Genomic DNA, 24,636 nt, shown 5'->3' on the forward strand with positions numbered 1-24,636 from the left:
ATGAAAGAGCTGGGTGAAGCACGCTGGCTAGTTTTATGTCAACTTGATACAAGCTAGAGTTATTTGAGAAGAGGTAATCACAATTGAGAAAATGTTCCCAAGACATCAGCCTGTGTAGAAGCCTACAGTCACATTTTCTTGATTGATGTGTGTGGGCCCATCCCATATGGGGTTGTACCACCCCAAGGTGAATGGTTCTGGACAATATAAGAAAGTTCACCAAGCAAGCTATAAGAAGCAATCTAATAAGCAGTATTCCTCTATGACTCTGTGTCAGTTTCCACCTCCAGCTTCCTGCTTTGCTTGAGTTCCAGCCCTGACTTCACTGATAGACTTTAACCTGAGAATTAAAAACTGTTGTTTTATTACAAAAATACAAATTCTAAACGGTACCAGAATCACGGCATGAATCATTGTTGTGACACACCTGACCACTGAGTTTTGGGGAGGAGTGTGGTAACATTTGAGCTTTGGGCTAGAAAGCTGTTGAGTGCTCAGAGTACAGAGTTCTGTGGGACCTTGGAACGTAAGTACGATGAGAGCAATGCAGATGAAGGAGGCCTAACTTACTGAGACCGTTTGATATTTTGAATTAAGAATCTGTAGCTCTGGTCAGTGGGACTTAAGAATCCACTATAAGAAGAAACAAGTACCACTGAAGTGAAACCTTTGTTTAATAACAGGTTCAACTGATTCTGGTTAGTTGGAGCTGAGAAATTAGCACTGAATAAAACAAAGATAAGCACCCTTGTAGATCACAAGTCTGGGAATATTTTCTTAGGGCCAGCACAAAGAACCTGTGGTCCAAAGGGTCCAAGACTGCATCTCATGCTGGCAGCTGAACTTGGGTAGTGAAAGAGTCACCCATGAGGTACTTGTTTTGAAGAAATAAAGGGGTCACTGGAGAGTGGCTGAGGCTTGGCACCATGTGGCAGGGTTAGGATCCCTGACAAGAGCCCAGTAGAGGCTACTTGTGAAAGTGCAGTCCAATTGCAGCAGAGACCCCAGCATGTTTAGGGCTGTCAGTACCATGGACAACTATGAGGACAACAGCAACTGTGAAGTGGAGTTGACCAGATCAAAGATGAAAAGGTAAAAATGTTGTGAGTGGCAGAGACAGAGGAATATGACTGTCTAAACTACTTGAAGCATAGAAGAGCATAAGTTAAGGCTAGACACTGGATACTGAGTTATTTATACTGTTGGGAATTTGGCTTTGATTTGTTCAGATTGTGACTGTACATAAGCATGTAACATATTTTTGATTTTATAGAAGCCCACTGTTAAGAGACTTTGGAATTTTAGAGAGATTTAAATGCTTTACAGAAATTAAACTTTTAAAGTTAGAATTTAAATTTTAAAATTGGAATTTTAAAGACTGGGACTTTTAAAAAGTTAGACTGTTTTATATGTGACATTAACCATACCATAAGGTTATGACTTAATAAGTGATGTGTTTGTGTGTCAAGTTGACAAGGGGTCAATTTTACTGGCTAGTTTAATGTCAACTTGATGCATAAACTATAGTTGTTTAGGAAGAAAGCACCAGATCAGTCTGTGGTAAGAACTCATTAGTGTTTCCTAGAAATACAAGAAAACATATCAACTAAGACAGTCACTTACCTGCAACATAATTCAGGAAAATCATCCTTGAATCTAAGGCCAGTTCTCAGTGTGGTCATCATTTTTACTCTCACAGAACTAACATGTTTGGGTCCCATCAACTTCATCAAAGACATCAAACTACTCAAGGCCTACAAAAAAATAGTAGTTAAAAACAGAACTTAGAAACAAGATGCCAGAACTTAAAAGTTATTTATAAAATTTAAACAGATTGCTTAACAATGGACAGTAATGGTTTTAATGATCATAAATTCAAGATGTTCTGAATTTAACACAATAAACAGCTGCTGGATATACTTAGAATAGAAATAGAATGAGGACTGCATCAATAGTTCTAGGTTCTAATGAATGAGTAAAGAAAGTCTCCAATCAATCTTATGTATGTACTTAGAAGTTACTATTTCTGTGTTGAAACACATCATGTTCAGAAGCAATTTAGGAGAAAAGGGTTTATTTGGCTTATGCTTCCACATCACTGTTCATCATTGAAGGGAGTCAAGACAGTAACTCAAAACAGGGCAGGAACCTGGAGGCAGGTTCTGAAGCAGAGGCCATGAGGGGTGCTTCTTTCTATAGCACCAGGACCATAAAGCCCCAGGGATGGCCCTACTCACAACAGGCTGGGCCCTCCCTCATGGATCACTAATTAAGAAAATGCCCTACAGGCTTGCCTACAGCCTGATCTTTTGAAGGTATTTTCTAAATTGAGGCTCCCTCCTCTCCAATGATTCTACCTAAGTTGACATAAAACTAGTAACACATGTATCTAAACATGTAAGTTCTTTATAGTTTATAGCATTAAAATTCCACTTTCCTTAAAGTCATTTATTCTCTTATTTGGCATAAATGTTTTGGGAAGCCATATAGATGGAATTGAAGTTACTGAAAATTTACTAGTTAACACTGAAATAACAGGCACTGACTTAAAATTTATAGCAAATTTTTCTATGTCTTACATGGATCCTTAAAGTTATCAGAAGGGAAGAGTATACTAAAATAAAAGCTGCAACTGGGCTAGCAAGATGACTCCCAAGGTAAAGGCTTTGCTGCCAAGCCTATAACTAAGTTCTAGCCCTAGGATCCATATAGTGGAAGGAGTGTACTAACTACTGCATATTGTCCCCTGGCCTCTACATGAGCACTGTTGCACACTAAAAACAGAAATACCAACATCAGACTCAGGTGAACCATAAAATTAAATTATACAACGGATGTTCAAGCTCTCAGTTACTGCTGTTTTATGTCTTCCACTGGGTTAGATATTATGATGGTATGGGCCTGCAGCCAATAGTATTATTATTACCTGACAAGTATAAAGCTAGATGAACAAGGTGGCCGTCATAATCCCAGCACACAGGAGGCCAAGGCAGAAAGACTACCATAAATTCAAAGGCACCCTGAGCTATAACAACAAAGTTAACTTGGGTGAATGTTCTTTGAATCTAGAATCAAGCTGTGACTGAAGTTACATTTAGTTACAGAGCTGACAAATTCTTCAGACCAGTTTAAGTTGGGTTTCGTATTTGTCATCGTCAGTGAAAGCTGGGACAGTTTCTATTTTTACAATGTCTAAAAAACAAATATTTGATATTCAGTGATAAATATCAAACGTTTGGTTGTTTCTCTTGCAACCAAAGTTTGTTGCAAGTCTCACACTTAGGCTTGGTTAGAGCTCATTATGTAGCCCACACTGGCATCGAACTCTCAGATATTCTTTCAGCCTCGGTCTTCCACATGCTGAAATTACAGGGTGAGCTACCACACCCAGCTTGTTCAATGACTTTTTATATTTGAATGTTTGTAACCAGAAACAGAACTATGTTCCCTGAATATTCAATATAAATTTTATTCTAGGCTCCTTTGATTTCAGATACCACTACTTACCATTTTCTTATCTTCAATGCCAACACTGGAGCTCAGTAATTGCATATTAAAAAAGGCCAGAATGCCCAACAATTTTGGTTGCAAATAATCAGCCTGTGGATTGAAAAAAAAGATATTATATGTTTTATATATAAAGTATCTCTCTTCTTTCCCTCTGAATTGGAGATTTATTACAGAACTCCTACTGGGCAGCTTTCTACCAATGAACTGTGTCAGGCACATAAAACAGCAAGACAAACAGCTAGTGAAAGGTGGTAACTGAAACATGTTCCAAGGTAGCAAAGCTTACTGTTGAGGCGGCTGATTCAGGTTCTTTTGGGGTTATAGTCCCTGATAAGTGCAGAAGAGGAAGACTCTACTAGTGTACAGTGAGCAGGAGTTAGGTATCTATGCTACATGTCTTTTTAGCATACAGAAACTTACCAAGCAAAGAAACTGGGTCTTGTTTTTCAAGCTCCAATTCACCTTTTGGTTTTTGAACTTTTTTTTAAATCATCAATAATTTTTTTTAGATTAGCAAAGTATTGGGTTTAATCATAGCATCTGAATAATATATATTTTGTAAATTTCTTATTTGGATTGAAATTAAACTTTAGCATAATAAATCACAATTTCCTAATTATATGGTTCTAGTCTATGTTCTTAAATAAAATATAGATATAGGTGGCACTCAAATCTACATAAATATTCAAATTTTAAAGTCCCTGGCATCCAAACAAATAGTACTTTAGTATGTATATCTGCCATTCAGCAAATATATGTGTTTCTATTCTATTATGCTAGGTAATGTGTTTAAGATAAACACTAATATACAAGGCAAATTAGTAGGAGGCACTGAATAAATTCACACATAAATATGGTTGTGATAAGGGCTAAAAGAAAATAAACATGAACATGTGGTAGAAACTGGAAAAATGAATTTAGTTAGGGGTGATAAGAAAACTTTGAAGAGTGAAAAACATCCAGGAAATTATTATTGTAAGTACAGAGACCATCTAAAGCCAACAGTTACAAATTTTAAAAGACAAAGCAAATAGAGCTAAAGCAGTGAAAGGGAGAGTTTAACAAAAGGAGAGTGAAAAGGCACACTGCCATATATGGTCTTACAGATTTATTGTGAAGAGCTTATACATTATTTTCAGGCAAATGGGTAGATAATGATATAAAATACCATTGCCCAAAGCAGGGAAGATTTGGGGAAACAAGTCAGGAAAGAATAATAAAAACTTCTTTGGAGACTAGGGTTCCACCTAGACAGCTCAACATAAGGCAGTTGCTATGGTAGATGACAACCTGACATGGGCTAAGGTCGTCTGAGAGGAGGGAATCTCAAGAAAACACCTCCATCAGAGTGGGCTGTAAGCAAGCATGTAGGCCATTTCATTTTTTTAAAAAGATTGATGAGGTAGGGCCCATCTATTGTGGGCGGAGCCACCCCTGGTCTGGTGGTCTTGGGTTCTATAAGAAAGCAGGCTGAGCAAGCCATGGGGAACAAGCAAGTAAGCAGACTCTTACATCTGCATCAGCTCCTGCCTCCAAGATCCTGCCCTGCTTGAGTTCCAGTCCTGATTTCCTATGATGAAGAACTGTAAATAAATGCTTTCCTCCCCAAGTTTATGATGTTTCATCATGTCAGATGATGTAACAACCTCACTAAGTAACAACCCTAACTAAGATACTTGCCTAGCACGTACAAAGCTCTAGGTTTGATCCCCAGTACTGCAAACTGGATTCCTTGAAATTCCCTTTGAGAACATACAGTGGTATATTATTTGTGTTTTAATAAATAAAGTTTGCCTGAAGATCAGTGCAAAGCTGCCACACTAGACAGTCATACAGACCAGGCAGTGGTGGCACACGCCTTTAATCCCAGCAGCCACACTAGTTAGTCACAGAGGCTGGATGATGGTGGTGCATGCCTTTAAACCCAGCACTAGAGAGGAATATAAGACAGGAGGAGACAGGTATCAATCTCAATCTGAGGATTAGTAGAGGCAGGATCACCCTTTTTTTTTTTTTGTCTGATCCTTGTTAGAGGTAAGAGCTCTCTAGCGGTGTGGCTGCGTTGCTTTTCTGATCTTCAGCTGGAACCCCAATATCTTTCTCTGGGTTTTTATTCGTGCAACAAGAACTAGCACAATTCACTAAATATATTTTCAGATAAACAGTTTTGTCCATGCCATCTATTTCCTTCTAGGATCTAACCTATATAAACCCCAAAGTTCAAAGCTCACAGTTTAAAAGTTAGAACTGAAACATAAACAATGGAATCACCAAAATCATCCTATATCAAAGCAAGAGATCAAATGAGATTACGATGAGAGGGTGGAGCCAATTACATTATTCCAAATCATCCCAATACAAAAAGAATAAAGCTGAAAAATAAAGAGAAAAGAGAACGCTGTATGCCTTGGCATAAGCCTGTAATCCCAGAACTCAGCAACTAGAGGCAGAAAGACAGGGAGGGGGTTCAAGGCCATTCTCAAATATGTAGTGACTTCGAGGAAAACCTGGATTTTATGAGATCCTGTCTTAGAACTAACATGTAAACCAACAACAACAAAAGCAGAACACATAAAAAAGGAAAACACATCTTTCTTTTACCTAACAATGGATTTAATTTAGCTTGCTTCATCAAGAATTAGCTCTAAGAAGAAACAAGATGAGGGGAAAAGCTGTAAATACATTTTAATGCATATTTGGCAACTAGGGAAGAGAAATAAACCTTGTTTACTTAAATGAAAATATAAATCATGCCAGGTGTGGTGCTGTATGCCTTTAATCCCAACACCCATAGGGAGATCTCTGAGAGTTTGAGGCCAGTTAGGTCTACAAAGTGAGTTCTAGATCAGCCAGGGTTATATAGGGAGACCTCTAAAGGGGGGGGGGGGCAACGACGAGGACTTAGGAAAAAATAAAATCCTAGGAATCACCTCGAAATCCACATTTTCAAGATACATATACAGCTTACATTTCTGTGACTATTCAACTTTAACCTTTTCTAAAAGATCTTAATTAAAACTAGAGAAATTAGAAAATAGGGGTGACGAGCTTCCTCAGCTTCTTAAGTAGGCTACAAAATGGACAAAAACAAAACAAAACAAAACAAAACAAATACCTTACCATCAGTTCAGGTGATGTGATATCTCGTGGTCCCTGATATGGATCATCACTAGATGCAAATGAGGCAAGTATAGACAAACCGTTGAAAACCTGTTGATAATGTTCTCCAATACGTAGCAATAATTCATTGTGCAATCCTTGAAAATCTTGTCTTAAGAGACTCCCCAGCTCAATTTCTGTTTCATTCTAAAGATATTAAAAATTATTTTTCTCTCACATTAGCATCTAAAAATAAGTACACTGATTTTTAACATGTTATTTGTAAATCAAGAGTTCCAGGTAAGATAGCATAGCTTACTAATAGAACTAAGAAAAGACATTGGCAAAGAATTCTAATCTTGCTCTTTTCTGATAGGTCTCCCATGAGCTGTATGTAATGAAGAAAAGTGACCAGACTTAATTTTGAAAAAACTGGAAAAAGCCCTATGTTTGCCTAAAGTCTTTTTACACCAGCAACACAGTATTTACAGATGCATAAACCCTGTGACTGTGCTACACAACAGGCTTTTGGTCAGAATGTTGGAGTTTAAATTCTAGTTGTCATTTATAGGTTGTCTTGTGATTTGGACAAGTTAGCTAATCTAACCCCTAACTGCCTTAGTTCTATCATCTGTAAAGAGAAACAATGGTTGAACATTTCTAATTAAAACCCAAATACCAATTCTTTTCTACACTGTCATGATACCAGAAGCAGAATTTTTTTTTTTTTCCCGAGACAGGGTTTCTCTGTAGCTTTGGAGCCTGTCCTGGAACTCCCTTTGTAGAATTTTTTATACTTGACTTTATTTGATTGGTTGCAGTAAAATGTAGGCACCTTGAAAATATTTTATGAAAACTGTACTTTTTTCTTTTCTTATTTTGATTTTCAAGACAAGGTTTCTCTGTATAACAGCATTAGCTGTCCTGAAACTCACTTTGTAGACCAGACTGGCCTCTAACTCATAGAGATCCACCTATCTCTACCTCCCAAGTACTAGGATTAAAGGTGTGTATCACCACACTCAGCTGGGCTGTACATTTAAGATATGTATAAAACATGAATGAATTCTGTGTCTAGACTTTGGTCTCATCCTAAAGATATCTCATTATGTATATGCAAATATTTCAAAATGCGAAAAAAAAAGAAAAATCTGAAATCTAGTCTTAAGCATTTTTGTGCAAGAAATAAGACCTCTATCTTGTCAAATATCTGAAATGACCCGGATGTATGTGGACAGAGAAGCTTCTGACATAAAGTATATACACCATAAATATTATCATTCTGTCTCCATAACATATGGTTAAATTCTTGAGATAAATGAAAACAAATTGATAGTCATTAGTTCTCAAGTGAAAGAGATCTGCTGTCCTCTTAGAGAAAAATAAAATTAAGATTTTCTATTTCCACAGTCTTATATTCCCAAAGACATCGTTAATGTAAAATAAAAAAAGCCCAAGCTACAATTTTAAGCTTAAAAACTAGCAAGACATGCAAACCTAACAGTCTACACCCATAATGAAATGAGAGAATAAAGTCCCAAAAGTTGTTCTCTGATCTATACATGCACAATGGTCCATATGCACCCACGCATTGTCTCTCTTACACACACACACTCACTCACTCTAAAATTTAAGATTGATTTATTTTATTTCCATGCCTACAGTGTTTTGCCTACATGTTTATATGTGTACATGGACTTGGTGCCACAGAAGTTAGAAGATGGTATCAGATTCTGGACCTGGAGTTACAGGAAGATCTGCCAAGTGGGTACTGAGAACTGAACTCAGGTCTTCTACTAGAACAAATGCTGTTAACCACTAAGTCATCTCTCCAGACCCACTAAATTATTAATTATTTAAAAAGTAGGAAAAATTATAGTCAAATTATAAACAGAGTAGCAAGTAACTAAACCAAATACAGGCATAGAGTTAAATGTAGTTGTCTCTTCCTATAACTACTTGTATATTATGAGGTAACTTGTAACTGTAATCAGTTCCAAATTACTAAAATAATGTACCTAATCCATGAAAGGATGACTATTCTATTCCATTATGGTAAATGATCAGAAAAAATATCAAAATAATTCTATTTAGAATTCTCCCAAGACAATGATTATTTAACATATTTATACATATTCTTATGCTATAAATTATTGTCCTTTCTACATTACAATGATAAAATATTTTTTCAAAAAATGCTAATCTAAACAAAAGAATAAAACACACACAAATAATTAAATACCTTCAAATAATGAAGGGCACGTTCTAATTCATCTTTGGTACAAGAACAAACCAAATGAGAAAAAATATATTTGAAGTTATTTATTAAAATCTCTCGACGATTAACATTTAATTGTTTTCCTAAAGTTCGAATGAGAGCAGAAGCTGCAGGGCTTGCTTTCGCAGCAAGATCAGGCAGTAGAACTTGTAATGTCCTCTGAAAAAGAGCACAATAATTATCAAAAAGTACATTTGTCTGGGTGATAAATTGTTTAAACAAGCTGCCCACAAAAACATTCTTTAACACCACAGGGAGCTATACATAAATTCATATTTGTATTCAACCTTGCCATTTACTCACTTGACTATAATAAATACAATGGTATATATTACTATGACTCGGGTCCTATATATAAAGCAATGAACAAAACAAGAACCAACAGCATAGAGCTTCTATTATATGCATTAAGAGATAGTGAACGATAAGGAATGAAGATTGGATTAATTCTTCATTTCTATTACATTGTATGTAACTCAAAAGAAGCAAATTTTTCATGAGTATGTTGTTAAAACAGATGCACGATCTAAAGTAAAGGTTGTCAGTCTGGCGTATCCTTTCCTACATTTAGAGAATAAGCATATAAACAATAGCCATAAATAAAAACTTAAAAATTTTTTTAGGGCTGGAGAGATGGCTCAGCGGTTAAAACCACTGACTACTCTTCCAGAAAACCTGGGTTCAATTTCCAGCACCCATATGGCAGCTCATAGTTGTCTATAATTCCAGTTCCAGGGGACCCAACACCTTCACCCAGACATACATGCAGAAAAAATACCAATGTATATAACATTAAAAAAAAGTTTTTATAATTTTTTGTTTGTTTTTGAGACAGGGCTTCTCTATGTAGCTTTGGAGCCTTTCCTGGATCTCATTCTGTAGAGCAGGCTGGCCTTGAACTCATATAGATCAGATCCACCTGCCTCTGCCTCCCAAATGCTGGGATTAGAGTGCCACCAGCGCCCAGCTAAAAAAAAGTTTTCTTTAAAAAAAAAAATTAGATTATAGAATTGATGCTGCAACATTACAGAAAACAGTTAAATACATCTAACATCCAATACTGCAATAAATCTACTTTCATTTTTGGTCGATTTCTTTTAAGATCTAATTCATTAAATTCACACAAAATCCAAAGTTAAAATAATTTTAATTTTGTTTACTTATTCTATACATATATAAAAAATACAACAACATGTATGCCATTATTCTAAACATGGAATGTGACAATGAACAAGATCCAGCCCTTGCCTAAGTGGTGTGACATCAAGAGATTCAGGCAGGAGGAAAGCACATTTGAGGCAAGTCTGTGCTACAGAACAACAAAAGAAACAAAACAACAAATAAATAGGTCTGCCTTCACAGACATACTTTATGTTATTCCTTTTAACATAGTTATATTTAGATTAACATGGTTATTTTTAAGATTAAGATGGCTCATACTTAGACATTTAGTTTCTTCTCAGTTTTATATTGCCAATGGGTAATGTTGCAATAAACATCTGTGGGTTTTGATGTAATTAATGAGTAATAAGGCATGAATATCTTTGTGATTCTTATAATATACCATCCCACTTTCTTTGTATATATAACCAATTTATGAGCAATATAAGTTTGTTAAAATAATATTATAGGGAAAACCGCTGTACAAACTGTTATCACTATTTATCAGATTGACAATACACTGACTTTGGGGCAAAAACGAGAAAATAGTATGTTCCATCATCCTTCAAGCCTTATGCCTAATGAATTCCACAGGCTTCCTAAGCCATGCCATGTTGCAAAGCCTGACATCTGAAATCATAACAAATCATACCACCAATTCTGTATTTCATAATTCAATTTCTTAAAGGTAAATATTAGTTTTTCAATAACCAGTAGAACTCAGGATGGTACTAAAAACAAAGACTCACAATAGTTAACTTGAATATGTTATCAATGAGTATGATACATAAAACAGTAAATAAAGATATACATAAATTTAAGTTTTACTGTGCAAGCAATAATTTCTTCAAAGTAAAAAGAAATAGACAATTAGGGACTAGGTTAATAGCTCAGGTGCCACGTAAGCATGAAGACCTGCGTTCAATCCCCAGAAAAAGACTGGGCATGGTGACACATTTGTAATTCCACTGTCTCTTAATGCATCAGAGACAGGGAGATATTAAAGGCTTACTGGTAGTCAGTCATTCAAACTTACCTGGCAAACTCCAGGGTATTGTGACTGACCCTGTCCTAAACACACACACACACACACACACACACACACACACACACACAGCAACAACAGTCAAGACTGTCCTCTAACCTACAGACACATTCATGCACACACACAAAACTTTCAAGATTTTGAAAATCTTGGGTCCATATGGTCTTTAATGTACTTGTAAGGTTTTCTTTAAAAACAAACAAATGAAATATTTAATTAAAAACTTCAAATAAATCAATTAAACACATACTGCAACTTACACTGAGGAAACGATTAAGATCAGGAAAGTCAAAAACATTGGCAATTTCTGACAAGGTATTTAAAGCCATTTCTCTGTGGTGAGCTACATCTTGCTTTCGCATCTCAGCAGTCTGGCAAGGCGTACCTGGGAGTGCTGCTATCTGACTGGAGTGGAGAGATTCTACCAAAAACTAAAGCAAGAATACTCTTTTTAGTTTTCAAACAAGGAAGGCATTCTAACCCCGTCTCTCTGCCCACCAGCTAATACTTTTCAAGCTAGCATGAGAGTAGTATCCAGTTCTACACTGCCAGAGTTACTCATTCAATTCTTGTAATAATTTTAATGAAGTGAATTTTGTCATAATCTCCATTTTACAGAAAAGCAACCAGACTTAGTTAAGAAACTTTAATATCGCCGGGCGGTGGTGGCGCCTTTAATCCCAGCACTCGGGAGGCAGAGGCAGGCGGATCTCTGTGAGTTCGAGACCAGCCTGGTCTACAGAGCTAGTTCCAGAACAGGCTCCAAAGCCACAGAGAAACCCTGTCTCGAAAAACCAAAAAAAAAAAAAAAAAAAAAAAAAGAAACTTTCATATCATGCTAAGGATTATATCACAAACACAGGGTAAACCAGTATTTTAACCTGGTCTAACTTCATTGATACCTTTTTGAAAACAAGTGTCATGTTGGCAATATCAAGATATAAAAAAGTTTAGCATCACTAACCAGGCTAAAAAATGATGACTCTCTAAAGCTTATCAAGAATATAGTAATTTTACAAATTATTGTAAGATGATATTTCTTATCATTTATAACCCATATCTTCAGACCAATATACTTAAATACAAATGGCAGCAATTCAGTTCTAAATAAATATAATCTTAAAAACAAACAAGATAAGACTTACATACGTGTTTCTCTCTTTTGGATTTTTTTTTTTTTTTTTTTTTTTAGTTTTTCAAGACAGGGTTTCTCTGGCAGTAGCCCTGGCTGTCCTTGAACTCACCCTGTAGACCAGGCTGACCTTGAACTCACAGAAACCCAACTGCCTCTGCCTCCCAAGTGCTAGGATTAAAGGCGTGTGGCACCACAGCCCATCTGCACGTTGTTTTTCTTAAGCCCAGTATGGATTTAAGAGACCATACCAACTCAGCTTTCCAAGGAAAGTAATTCTGGTTTCTACACCAGAAAATGGAAAGACCTCCCTTGCTCTTGGATTGGGAGGATCAACATAGTAAAAATGGCAATTCTACCAAAAGCAATCTATAGATTCAATGCAATCCCCATCAAAATCCCATCAAAATTCTTCACAGATCTGGAGAAGACAATAATCAACTTTATATGGAAAAACAAAAAACCCAGGATAGCCAAAACAATCTTATACAATAAAGGATTGTCTGGAGGCATTACCATCCCTGACTTCAAACTCTATTACAGAGCTACAGTATTGAAAACAGCTTGGTATTCTACTTCTTTTTCAATGCCTGCAAAATGTTGCTATTGTCTATCTAAAGGCTGAATGCTGGCTTTCACCTGACAGATGGGTTTCTTATATTGGCTGAAAAAGTTTTGCAGTTTAACACTTTTAGCTGCAACAAGTGCTCGAATCTCTGTGTACGCTGCTCCTGAGACAGATGCTGACTTAGACAACAAACAATGTAGTAAGTGCAAGAGTGCAAAAGGTATCAAATCTCCTTTTGCTGCCCTGAAAATAAAAACACAGGTATACATAAGGTTAATGTCTCAGAAACTAATGCAGATCCACATAAATATATGCTGAATCATATTTTTCTATAATATACATCTCATATCACCATTTACTCTTTTTCCCCCAGGGCTGAGGAACGAATCCAGGCTTTTGTGTACAGCAGGTAAGTATTCCACCACTGAACTACATCTCCAGCCCTCACTGTCTCTAATGCTAAGCAAATAAGACAGTAAGAAAAATAGTAAGCTTCATCTTAAACACTGTCAAACGTACCTTCCAATGTCCCCTGTTGTAAGAATCAAGGTATCCTTTAGTTCGTTATTTCTTGTTATTTGGGCGTGTGTATATGCTTCCTTCATTCTTAAAACAAAAAGCTAGAAAAGCAAACTTTATTGATCAGAAAAGTTCTAGTGCTACATTTATAAAAAAAAATCTGTGTTTTAATTTAAATTTTAACTTAAAAATTCTAACCTCTTTTATGAATCCATCCTCAGAGTCCAACGATTCCAATATATACTTAATATTTCCACTAAAAGCAATTCTAACATCCTTGTCTGGATCCTCCATCAAATTTAATAAAGTTCCAAGAACTGCTTTTACCTCTGTTTCATCTTCTTGAAAATTAAGATGTTTACAAAGATGAGGCAGATTGTCTATGAAAGCTAAAGTGAGACAATATATATTTTCTAATTTGATACATCATTTATCAAAGTTGTACTTAAAAATACTGCCAGCAAATAGGATACAGAACACAATCCCATGCTGCCTTTATGTCAATATTTAGACATACATAGCACACATATTTTAAAGAGATTAGAATTTATTAATCAATTTATTTTTGTTTAGTTTTTTTGGTCATTTTGTTTTATTGTTTGTTTTGAAACAGTTCTCATTGTGGAAACCTGGCTAACCTGGAACTCACTTTGTAGACCACGTTGGACTTGAACTCACAGAGATCCACCTACCTCTGTCTTCCAAGTGCTGGGATTAAAAAAGTCATGTGCCACTACAGCTAGCAAATTTACCAATTTACATTATTTTATACTCAATGAAGGTAATAAATGACAAATTTAAAATAAATTCTAGAATCTAAGTTATCAAATGATCATTTTTAGGTCTTGTAGATCATTGTCTTAGACTTAAGCTTTAATTAAAACAATATCTTTCAACTAAGAGGGCTCTTAGATTTATCAATTTTACGGAACTTAGGGTGTTCCTAAAAACACTTACCGACTATATGAAAGCTTGTGAATTAACTGCAACTTACTACTAAACATATGTTTTTTGTTTTTTTGGGATTTTTTTTTTGGTTTTTCGAGACAGGGTTTCTCTGTGGCTTTGGAGCCTGTCCTGGAGCTAGCTCAGTAGACCAGGCTGGTCTCGAACTCACAGAGATCCGCCTGCCTCTGCCTCCCGAGTGCTGGGATTAAAGGCGTGCGCCACCATCGCCCGGCACTACTAAACATATGGATCTTCCAAGTGTGTGTGGCAATCTCAACACTCCAGCAAGTTCATACCCAATGTCACTGGAGAAGTGTTTAACCCTAATTGACCGCTCACCGAGTTTTACTGGACTAGGTGTTTTTTCTTCCAGCAAGAAAAGGAATGGCTTGCAGACAGAAGCTCGTACTTGAGAAGAAGAACATTCTTGTTGAGGAGTGGCTTTCAAGTTCTTACAGAACAGGTCCACATGTTCAAAGAAAGGCTCTACTGAGGAATTCGTCAGACAAAACATGCCATCAAGAGTACAGACAAGCTGACCAAGGACAGAAGCAAATTCCTTTTTGACAATGTCAGAATCATCTTTGACTCTATCTCTGGGAAAAAAAAAAAAAAAAAAAAAAGAAAAAGTACTGAATCTTCCTAATAAATATTTTGGATTAGATTTCCTTAATTTGAGACAAAGGGAAAGAAAAGATAAAACTTCAAAGGGAAAAATATAATTTTCAAGCTAAAAGCAGTATTTGCTTTATTTACTCTGCAATAATAAGTGAGAGAGACATTCAGATTAATGGGTTATATAATCCAGTCACATATTCAAATTAAAGTCTTAATACATACACAAGCATCTTGGGAATTTGGTTACAAGAATTCTGCTGCTGCAATAAGATAAAAAATCCTTTAACACAACTAGCCCGGATTACTTCATGGGAGCTCATCAGGGCCCAATTATAAACTGCTGTTCTCCATTCAAGGAATATTTTTCTTGGAAACAGAGTCAGAAGAAACACACATTGTGACTGTGCCTGTGGAGCTAAAAAGAATAAACTTTATTAAACAAGATTTCTTTAAAAAGCTTTTACTTATTGGGGGTGGTGCACAAATATGCCAAAACTCTTGTGAGGAAGTCAGAGGACAACTTGTGGGCGTTACTTCTTTCCTTCCACAATACAGGTCCCAGGGACCAAACTTAGGACATCATCTCAGTGGCAAGACCCTTTACACACTGAGCCACCTTGTCAGCCAGTAAGCAAAGTTTCTAAGAGGTTAATTTTACATGTGTGTGTATGCACCCATGTGTACACATGCATGCCTGTACATGTATGCTGTGAAATTAGCATTTAAAGTACATACACTATCAAACATAATTAAATCTTCTAAGAAAATAAAGCAAGAACACTGATAAATGTTTACATATACAACTTTGTGTAATTATAGAAATGCAAATTGAAAATCACATGTATCAGATTGAATAACATATGACAGTTTTCTCCCTGAATTTTTGTTGTTCTACATAATAAGATATTTTAAACCTGGTGATGTCAAGGACTGAACACAATTCTCATATTCTACTAGCAAGAATGTAAACTGATGCATCTTTGGGGAGCAATACAACAGTACAGAATACAATATGTGGAATCTCTACAGCCTAGTAATTCCATTCCCAGGTAATTAACTTCAAATAGTGCTTTAAGTAGTATGCATATGAATATCCCGATCTTTTCTGAAAATTCTGATTCTCAACCAGTATATTCTAGCAGAACATAAGATACTCTATTTCCTTTTTAAATCTTCTATCTTTATTTACTTTAACTGTATGAACGTTTTGCCTTGCATGTATCTCTGTTTGCCATGTTTATGTCTGGTCTCTATAGAGGTCAGAAGAGGGTATCAAATCTCCTGGAACAAGAGTTACAGGCAGAAGATACTCTAAGAAGTTCCCACAAGCTACACTACTGGTTTATGGGCAATAGTTCAAAGATCAAGGCCTTGGGAAGATGTAGAGTTTCTTAAAAATATTCACAGACTTAAGATTGTCAGCAACTAAATTGTCTGTCAGTGCCATGATAATGCTTATTTTTTTAAAAGATTTAGTTGTATTGTTTTAAATTATGAATTGAGGTGGAGGAGTGGGACTGTGCATGTGAATGTAGGTGCCTGAGAAAGCTAGGGACATTGGACTCTCCTAGAGCTGGAGTTACAGACAGTATAAGCTGCCTGATGATGCTGAGAACAAACTCAGGTGCTCTAGAAGAGAAAGCAACTGATGCTCTTAACCACTGGCCCACCTCTCCAGCCCAGATACTATTTGTCGTATAATTGCTTATTAATTTAAAAAATAAGAGAGAATACATGAATCATCTGAATAAATCCCATAAACACAATGCCGACCCAGTCAGTCACAGGGGCACATGCCTGTAATCCCAATACTTAGGAGGATCAGAAGTTGAAGGCCAGCTTCATCAACACAGTCAAATTTGGGGCTAGCCTGTTTTATATAAAAGCCATTCTAAAAAATAGACATGTTGACTAACAAAATACAACTTGTGAAAATGAAGATAATTCTTTATATTATATAATACATATATAATAAAAGTAATAAAGCAAGGATAGTAGTTATGGCTAGGAAAAATAGAAATAAAACTAGCAAAGAACAATCAAAGGGTTTGTTTACTTATTTACTTATCTTTCATGTTTTGAGTCAGGGTCTCATTACATAGTCCAGGCTGGCCTTGAACTTGCAATTCAGTCTCCTGCTGTGGCCTCCCAAGTGCTGGAACTAAAGGCATGCACCACTGCATTCACCTCAAAGAACTCTCTCTAAATCCTTAACATTTTGTCTTTTTTTTTTTTTTTTTTTTGTTCTGAGACATTACAAGCCTAAAGGCTGCACCATTCCATTTTTAGTGGCACTGAGGATGAAACCTGGGGCCTCTAGTCTGCTAGGTTAGAGCTCTATCTACTGAACAGGTACATTCCCAGAACTAACATTTTATTTACTGAAGTAGGAAATTGGTATGTTTAGAATACTATTCTCTCCTTTTTATGTATAGTCCTAAAATATCTCATAGATTTCTTAAATGAAGATTTTTGTCATTTTTGATTTGTTTTGAAGACTTACTCGGTAGCTCAGGCTGGCCTAGAACTCATGGCAATCTTCCTGTCTCAGTCTCCTCAGTGCTGAGATGGCAGGTATGAGTCATCAAACCCAGCTTAAGATAAAGATACTTAAGTATATGTAGTGACGCTTCATTTGTATTTTAATAAATAAAGCTTGCCTGAAGATCAGAGAGTAAAACAGCCCCAATGGTCAGCCTTACAGACTAGGCAGTGGTAAACAAACACCTTTAATCCCAGTAGCCACACTAGTTGCCATAGAAACCAGGCAGTGCATGCCTTTAATCTCAACCCTAGAAAGGACTATGAACGGGGAGGGGGGGGGGGGCACGGGACAGTTTGCAGTCACTGTCTCATTCTGAGATTCCTGGAGGCAGGGCTACCATTTCGGAAGTCGAGGTAAGAGCCAGTGGATGGCTGTTTTGCTTTTCGGATCTTCAGGTTGAATCCCAATTTTTCTCTTTGAGTTATTAATCATGCTTCAAGTATACATTTCCAATTCTGTACAGCTAGAAAGGACATAGGTATAGGACAAGCATCCCTTCTCTGTTTATATGCCAAACTCCTTTCTGTGCTCTTCGAAGTATTCTTTTAATTATTGAAAAATAAGTGATAAAGTGTTATCAATTATGCACAACATAATCAGACAATTTTGTGATTACTTACAGTAACTATCACAAACCCTCTGGCTTAATGGCAGAAGATTAGTAGCAAATGTGGTCAACTTTAGAGAGTTATCATCAGAATGGGAACAAATCCACGGAAGTGAAAGCATTCCACATAACTCTTCTAGAATAGGATCCTCAAAAGAACTTTTAACTACAGAGACAGACAAAGGACATAAATTATACCAATTCCTTCATCATATTTATTTTCAAGACTGTAGACATCCAAAACATCAAGTGCAATTATAATCAACATTCAATAAACAAGGATTCTTAAAACAAAGGGCCATAAACAATCCTGTTTTAACTGGGGGTGGTCTGTGGCAAACTCAGGCCTTGCACATGTTAAACAAGTACTCTTAACACTGAGCTGTACTTCTAGTCCCATGCTGAAGTCTGTGAGATCAATAAAATCAGATGTTATTTAAAAACATATACATCTATGCACTGTCTAAATAGATCATTGTATTCTTCAGATTTTCAAACCAAAACATTTAAATATTTCAAATCAATATCTACTCACAAAATTAATCAAAATATTACACAAATAAATGTGAAACTCAGAAAGCTTAATTAACAGAAATTTTGATAATATTCTAGATATTGCACACTTCTTCATTTAAACTTTAAGTAGAAACAGAAAGCCTACTTCTATAACGACTAAGGTTAATGTCTCACTTATTTGTACTCACCTTGCATATACATCAAAGCATCATAAATTTTTACCACGTTATCAATGACTGATTCCAGTTCAAGTTTCTGAACAGAGCCTAACAAACTCCTACAGCTTTTAAGCACTTTTGTATAAAAATCCAAAGACATCCAAGTTATCACTATTGGAGGTTTCTTCTTATATTTGTGTTGACAGTCCTTCAAATTATGGCTGCAATGAGTATATTTTTTAAAAATATATTAAAATTAAAATTCTGTTAGAGTCCAATATTTTTGTATTTTAATGTTTTATTTTAACATTTATTATATTTTAATAAAGCCAAAATTAAATACAGAACTAACCTATAACCTTAAGTCAATTTAAAGTCAGTATGCAAACCAACCTTTTGTTTAAGTGTATTCTTTCTCTCATATTTTTTTTTTTCAAGACAGGGTTTCTCTGTGTAGCCCTGACTGTCCTGGAACTCACTCAGTAGACCAGGCTGGTCTCGAACTCATAGAGATTTGCCTGCCTCTGCCTCCTGAGTGCTGGGATTAAAGGCATGTGCCACCATCTCCTGGCCTTAAGTGTATTCTCTTAATGTTGGTGTAAGTCACTGTTTTTTTTTTTTCTGTTGTTTGTAATATGTGTGTGATGTGAAGGAGACATACACACACTGAGTTTAATTTTGTAGCCTAGGCCAGCCTGGTGACAATTCTCCTGTCTTAATTTCTTAAATCACTCGTGATGTGGAGACTGATCTAGGATCTTTGAATGTTGGCATTACCAGGCTGAAATAATGACAGAAAACATGCCTGTGTAGTTAGCAACTAATATGGCAAATGCTCTTTAGAAAAGGAGAAGAATCTAATCTATTCCTTCAATTCATCTCAAATTCTAAGTTTAGTGGCATCTGAATTAATTTATTTTTTTCCTAAAATCTCCTTTTTTATAGCTCTGTATTGGTTAGTTATGAATCAGCACAGAATGATCGATCACAAGCTGTTCTAAATTGGGACAGTAAAAGTAAGTCTTCTAAAGGTCATACTTGTTTCTTTTGATAGAAAATTTACATAAGGACACTAAACAGAAAGTCTGCCTCTTCTGCATTCTAAATTTCTACTCTATTTCAAGAAATATAGTCAAATGAACATGAATTTCTGGATTGTATGTAAATATATTCTGCTACCTTCATATTATGTATTCTTGGGATGTTATTTAGGCTTAAGAAAAAAATCTAATTTTTCTGCACTTTAACTTCTATTCAGTAAAATAGGTATAACAGCAGTTACCTCTAGGATTGACATAAAGATTAAGATGGAAGCAACTTTTAGCATATTACCTCCTTTAGCAGATACTCAGTAGAAAATTTCTTAACTACTTCACTACCAGGTTTGTGTCCTAAGGTCACAAAAATCAAGTAAGTAATGAAGTTTCTTAAAATGGTAAATACAAATTCATTAAAGGAAGCCCACATAGAAAATTAAAACATTGGTGGGCCAGTAAGCTGATTCAGTGGGTAAAGCACTTGTCCTAAAAGCCCGATGACCTGACTTTCATCCCTGGAACCTATGTAAAAGCAGGAGACTGACTCCACAAAGTTGGTCCCCTGATCTCCACATGCATTCCATGGTATGCATGCACCCACACATACATAATAAAATACTTTAAAAAAATCTTTTAATATTTCTTTTTTTTACCCATCCATGTCTTGATGAGAACAGTGAACAGTGCAGAGAGCAGTCAGCTGTAATACAACAGTGATTCCTTCTAACTTCTCAGCAACAGAATTCTTTAGAGTACCACATTCAAGAGAAATCTGAAGGGATTCAGCTTTCTGTCTCAGTACATTCCATAATATGCTCTTTTTGTCCATATCCACATGAGTAATTCTACAAACAATTATAATTACAGTAAAAGGTATTAATATATAATACAAATGTATTTCAATCAAACAAAATATACAGCTCAGGAATGCAATGCTTACTTAGTATACACAGGCTTACATTCCAGCACAGAATTAATAAGTAAACAACTCTTTTCAAAACAAAAGAGCCAGCAAGATGGCTCAGCAGATAAAGGCACTTGCTACCAAGCCTAAGAATCTGAGTTTGATCTGAGCCACATAATGTAGAAGAGAACCCACTGACCTCTACACAGTAATTATGGTATATACTTACATGTAGACAAGACACACACACACACACACACACACACCAGTAATTATAATAATAAAAAATTGCAATGTATTATCAACTTTTATCTACATTAGGATAGATTTAAAACAATGTTCAATTTGGCTGAACTATAGCAATTCTTTGGCTACATATAAAAAATGGTGTATTTGTTAAGATTTAAAATACAACAGAAACACAGGCTGACACTTTTCAAATACAGGCATGCAAAAACATTCAAAGAAACTATGTACATATAGATTAGATTAAATCACAGTGACTAGCAAAATATTTTAATTATTCTCATTGCCTATGTTTAGAAAGATGTTTCTAAACCAGAACACCTAACATTTTTTTAAGGTAAATAAAATTTATGAACTGTCTAAAATAAAACAGAATGAGGTCATAGTCTTCAAACTGTCTGGATAACCTTTTGGAAGAGTTGAGAGAAGAGCTGAGTCTACGTCTCTTTGGTGACACCTCATCATTATTACCGCTGAGATTTTCCTGTTGAGTTTGGCACTGAATTCCCTCGATAATTTCTATACTTTCCATTTTCAAGGCTGCATAAAACGGTCCCAACAAATACTGAGAAAACAAAAAAAAATTTCAAATACTATCTCTTAGGAGACATGTTTACATTATTTATAAACAGAAAAATGCATTAGGTGTTAGCTACATGTTTTCTAGGAAGATAAACTATTTCTGAATCTTATAAGGCAAATCAAATATCCACATTAATCCATATTATTTTGCATTCTATCAATTAAGAATGGTTCTATGGCTTTAAAAAGGTCTACAACACATATATACTATAATCTTTCTCAAAATGCTATACAGAAATTTTTATAAGGGAATTGCTAACTTTTTCATACTACAAATCTAGCAAAACTTATAGACTAAAGTTTAAATGAAATGTGCAATGTATAAAATCCTGAATCAAGTTACTACATATCTGAATATTTTATTGCCTGTCTTTTCCCACAGTCCAAACAGGATATCACTACTCATTCTAAAGTGAAATCATTCACAGATAAAAATCTCAATGATTAAATCAATTAATGCTGCTATAAACAAATATTTTATAAATTCTACTTTAAAACAATCTATTCCATTGGCAATTCACTAACATAATGAAATTTTTCTGAAATGGAAGTAAAAAGTCTATGACAGGGAATGAAACCAAACGATGAAAATCATCATGCCCTCGACATGCATCATTATGTGAGATATTCTCTTTTCTTGTTAATAGAGCCTATACGCTTAAATGAACAAAACATGTAATGTGTAGTCTTAATAATTACTTACCCCAATATGTGTCTGAACTCCAAGAACATCTACAAGAGCTCTACAAATATTTGTCACATATATCTTTCTGACCTGTAAAGCCGATTCATACCCAGCTGGCACAAATTTAAGGAAATACTGCAGTAAATGACACAAACTTGCTTTCAGCAAATCAGACTTGAGCCGCATAAGCACACGATCTTCGAACATGACACAGAGTTTTTCCAGCAGCACATTTAAGTAGACAGGTTCAATATTTCTATAAGCCTCTGCTTCAAAGGGAAATAGTGTCTTTACCAGCTTTGACAACGGCTCTTCATACAGTTTCAATTGGTCCGCATCCATTCCCACAAGGTGTTGTAGTAATTCCAAAAATAAGCTGAAAAAAGTGCTTGCTGGCTGTGCTGGTAATCCTCCAAGCTCAAAGAGCTCAGTTAAAAGGCTAATTGCTAAAGATCTGATTTTGGGACTACCATGTTCTAGCAGAGCACAGCCTATCTGCCATAGCAACAATTCTTGTCTTCTAAAAAACACAGTTGGAACAATATGAATAAGAACCATTAATAAAGTGACTTCAATAAATTCTACATTTTGCATGTTCATGAATTGCAAAGGAGCTGGCTGCAAACATCCCAGGTATTCATCCAATCGGCTTAAAAATCGACTAACAACCACTGGCCATTCCATAACATTACCCACTGCATTTCTCTTGTGGAGATAAATTAAGTCTTCAAAAAGATAGAGTAATTCCCTTGTGAGTACACCAAAAATAGCAGGATTCTTGCTTTTAAAAAGAAATAATAATGAGCAGATAACTTCACATATTTTCTTGTGTAACATGTGGCAGGATGGAGTTGCTGCAATCCGTAAAAGTCTTGTAATGATCCAATGACTGAATTCTTTGAAACAAACAGAAAATATATTAAATAAGCAAGTATACCATTAAGTGTGAATTCGCTAAATGCATTATGATTGATTTTTTTAAAGTATAAATCTCACTAAGAGGACAATCTAGGTTTTCCCAAAAGTACAAAGGCTGTACCTCAGAATAGCAATTTTTGAGCTACACAAAAAGGTTCTAGTTTACCATTTACTAGTTATATCAACGCCACCTCTCTGAAGATGCATTATGCTACTGGTTATTGTGAGGAACAAGTAATGTAACTTATGTGAAATAGCATAGTTCCCAAAGCATAATAAATATTCAACAAATAGCTACTATTACTGCTTCAACAAAAATCCTATTTTTCTTTTTTGAGACAAGGTCTCATTCATGTAATGTAGCTCATACAGCCCTGAACTTGCTATGTTGCCAAGGATGACCTTAAACTTCTGATGATCCTTCTGCTCTCACCTCTCAAGTGCCAGGAATTAATGTATAAGCCACAACACCCAGCTTCCTTCAATGAAAAGTTACTGATTGTGGAGTTGTAGGTGTGGTTCAGTAATAGATTACTTATCTACTCCATGTAAGGTGCTAGATTCAACTCCTATTCATATGTACATGTCATTTTCTTACTTGAGACAGAGTCTGTCTATATATTTACCTGTTTGTTTGAAAAAGTCTCTCTACATAGCCCTGATGTCCTAGAACTCACTGTGCAGACCAGGCTGGCCTTGAACTCAGAAATCTGCCTGCCTCTGCCTCCCAAGTGCTGAGATCAAAGGCGTGTGCCACCATACCCACTTCATCTTTTTTTAAATATTACTAACTCTAAAGTTATTTCATAACCCACTCGTGGGTTATAGTCCATACTTAGAAAATATAGCTAAAACTGACATGATTACAGCATAAATTAAGAATTTATGACAGAAAAAATACAGGACCTCTATAATAAGAACATATAAAGCAGCAGCAACCAAGGCAGTCCCAGGTGGCCAAGAGGAGTCAAAAAAATACATTTTGAAGGATATATTTCCAAAGCAGATACTTGTAATACTACCAACAAATTCTAAAATATTTCATTACACAGAAAAAGTTTACTTTGCATCCCTTTGAGGGAACTAGGAAAAAAAAAGATCAATGGGGTAGTAGCAATAAGGTAAAAGCCTAGAAAAAAGCTTCATAATACAAAAAGAAAATTTTTCTTAAAAGGCAATATAGTAAGTTTTTGTTGCTATTGTTTTAGTTTGGTTTTTTAAGACAGGGTTTCTCTGTATAGCTCTGTTTGTCCTGGAATTCATGCCATAACCAGGCTGACCTTGAACTCAAAAAATCTGTCTGCCTCTGTCTCCTGAGCACTGGGATTAAAGGCATGTACCACCATACCCAGCATAAATAAGTGTTTTTGAATAGGATGTCTAAACAGGCTTTGTAGTAACTAGAGAGCATGTTCTAGCAAACCTTAAAAAATAAATAAATAAATAAATAAATAAATAAATAAATAAAATGAGTAGCTAAAAGCTGAAAGTGGTGGTACATGTCTTTAATCCCATCACTCAGGAAGCAGGCAGATCTCTGAGTTCCAGGCCAGACTGGTC

At 35.6% G+C, this 24,636-nt stretch overlaps 1 protein-coding gene across 1 annotated transcript in view; it reads right to left on the minus strand.

The window, feature by feature from the left end:
* Atr (ATR serine/threonine kinase) overlaps positions 1-24,636 on the minus strand; it is a 108,760-nt gene that overhangs the window by 76,888 nt on the left and 7,236 nt on the right. Inside the window, exons 4-18 of the mRNA XM_041677182.1 lie at positions 22,177-23,054; positions 21,299-21,456; positions 20,395-20,586; positions 18,735-18,925; positions 18,044-18,196; positions 15,101-15,293; positions 14,600-14,856; positions 13,511-13,701; positions 13,313-13,413; positions 12,865-13,036; positions 11,354-11,524; positions 8,852-9,046; positions 6,631-6,816; positions 3,508-3,600; positions 1,624-1,754 (exon numbers count right to left, since the gene is read on the minus strand). Coding sequence (XP_041533116.1) covers positions 1,624-1,754; positions 3,508-3,600; positions 6,631-6,816; positions 8,852-9,046; positions 11,354-11,524; positions 12,865-13,036; positions 13,313-13,413; positions 13,511-13,701; positions 14,600-14,856; positions 15,101-15,293; positions 18,044-18,196; positions 18,735-18,925; positions 20,395-20,586; positions 21,299-21,456; positions 22,177-23,054 — 3,262 coding nt within the window. The remainder of the gene's footprint in view (positions 1-1,623; positions 1,755-3,507; positions 3,601-6,630; positions 6,817-8,851; positions 9,047-11,353; positions 11,525-12,864; positions 13,037-13,312; positions 13,414-13,510; positions 13,702-14,599; positions 14,857-15,100; positions 15,294-18,043; positions 18,197-18,734; positions 18,926-20,394; positions 20,587-21,298; positions 21,457-22,176; positions 23,055-24,636) is intronic.

This window comes from Microtus oregoni, unplaced genomic scaffold, assembly GCF_018167655.1.
Source record: "Microtus oregoni isolate MIOR12 unplaced genomic scaffold, Mior012 000028F_ref0000031, whole genome shotgun sequence".
Classification (NCBI taxonomy): Eukaryota; Metazoa; Chordata; class Mammalia; order Rodentia; family Cricetidae; genus Microtus; species Microtus oregoni.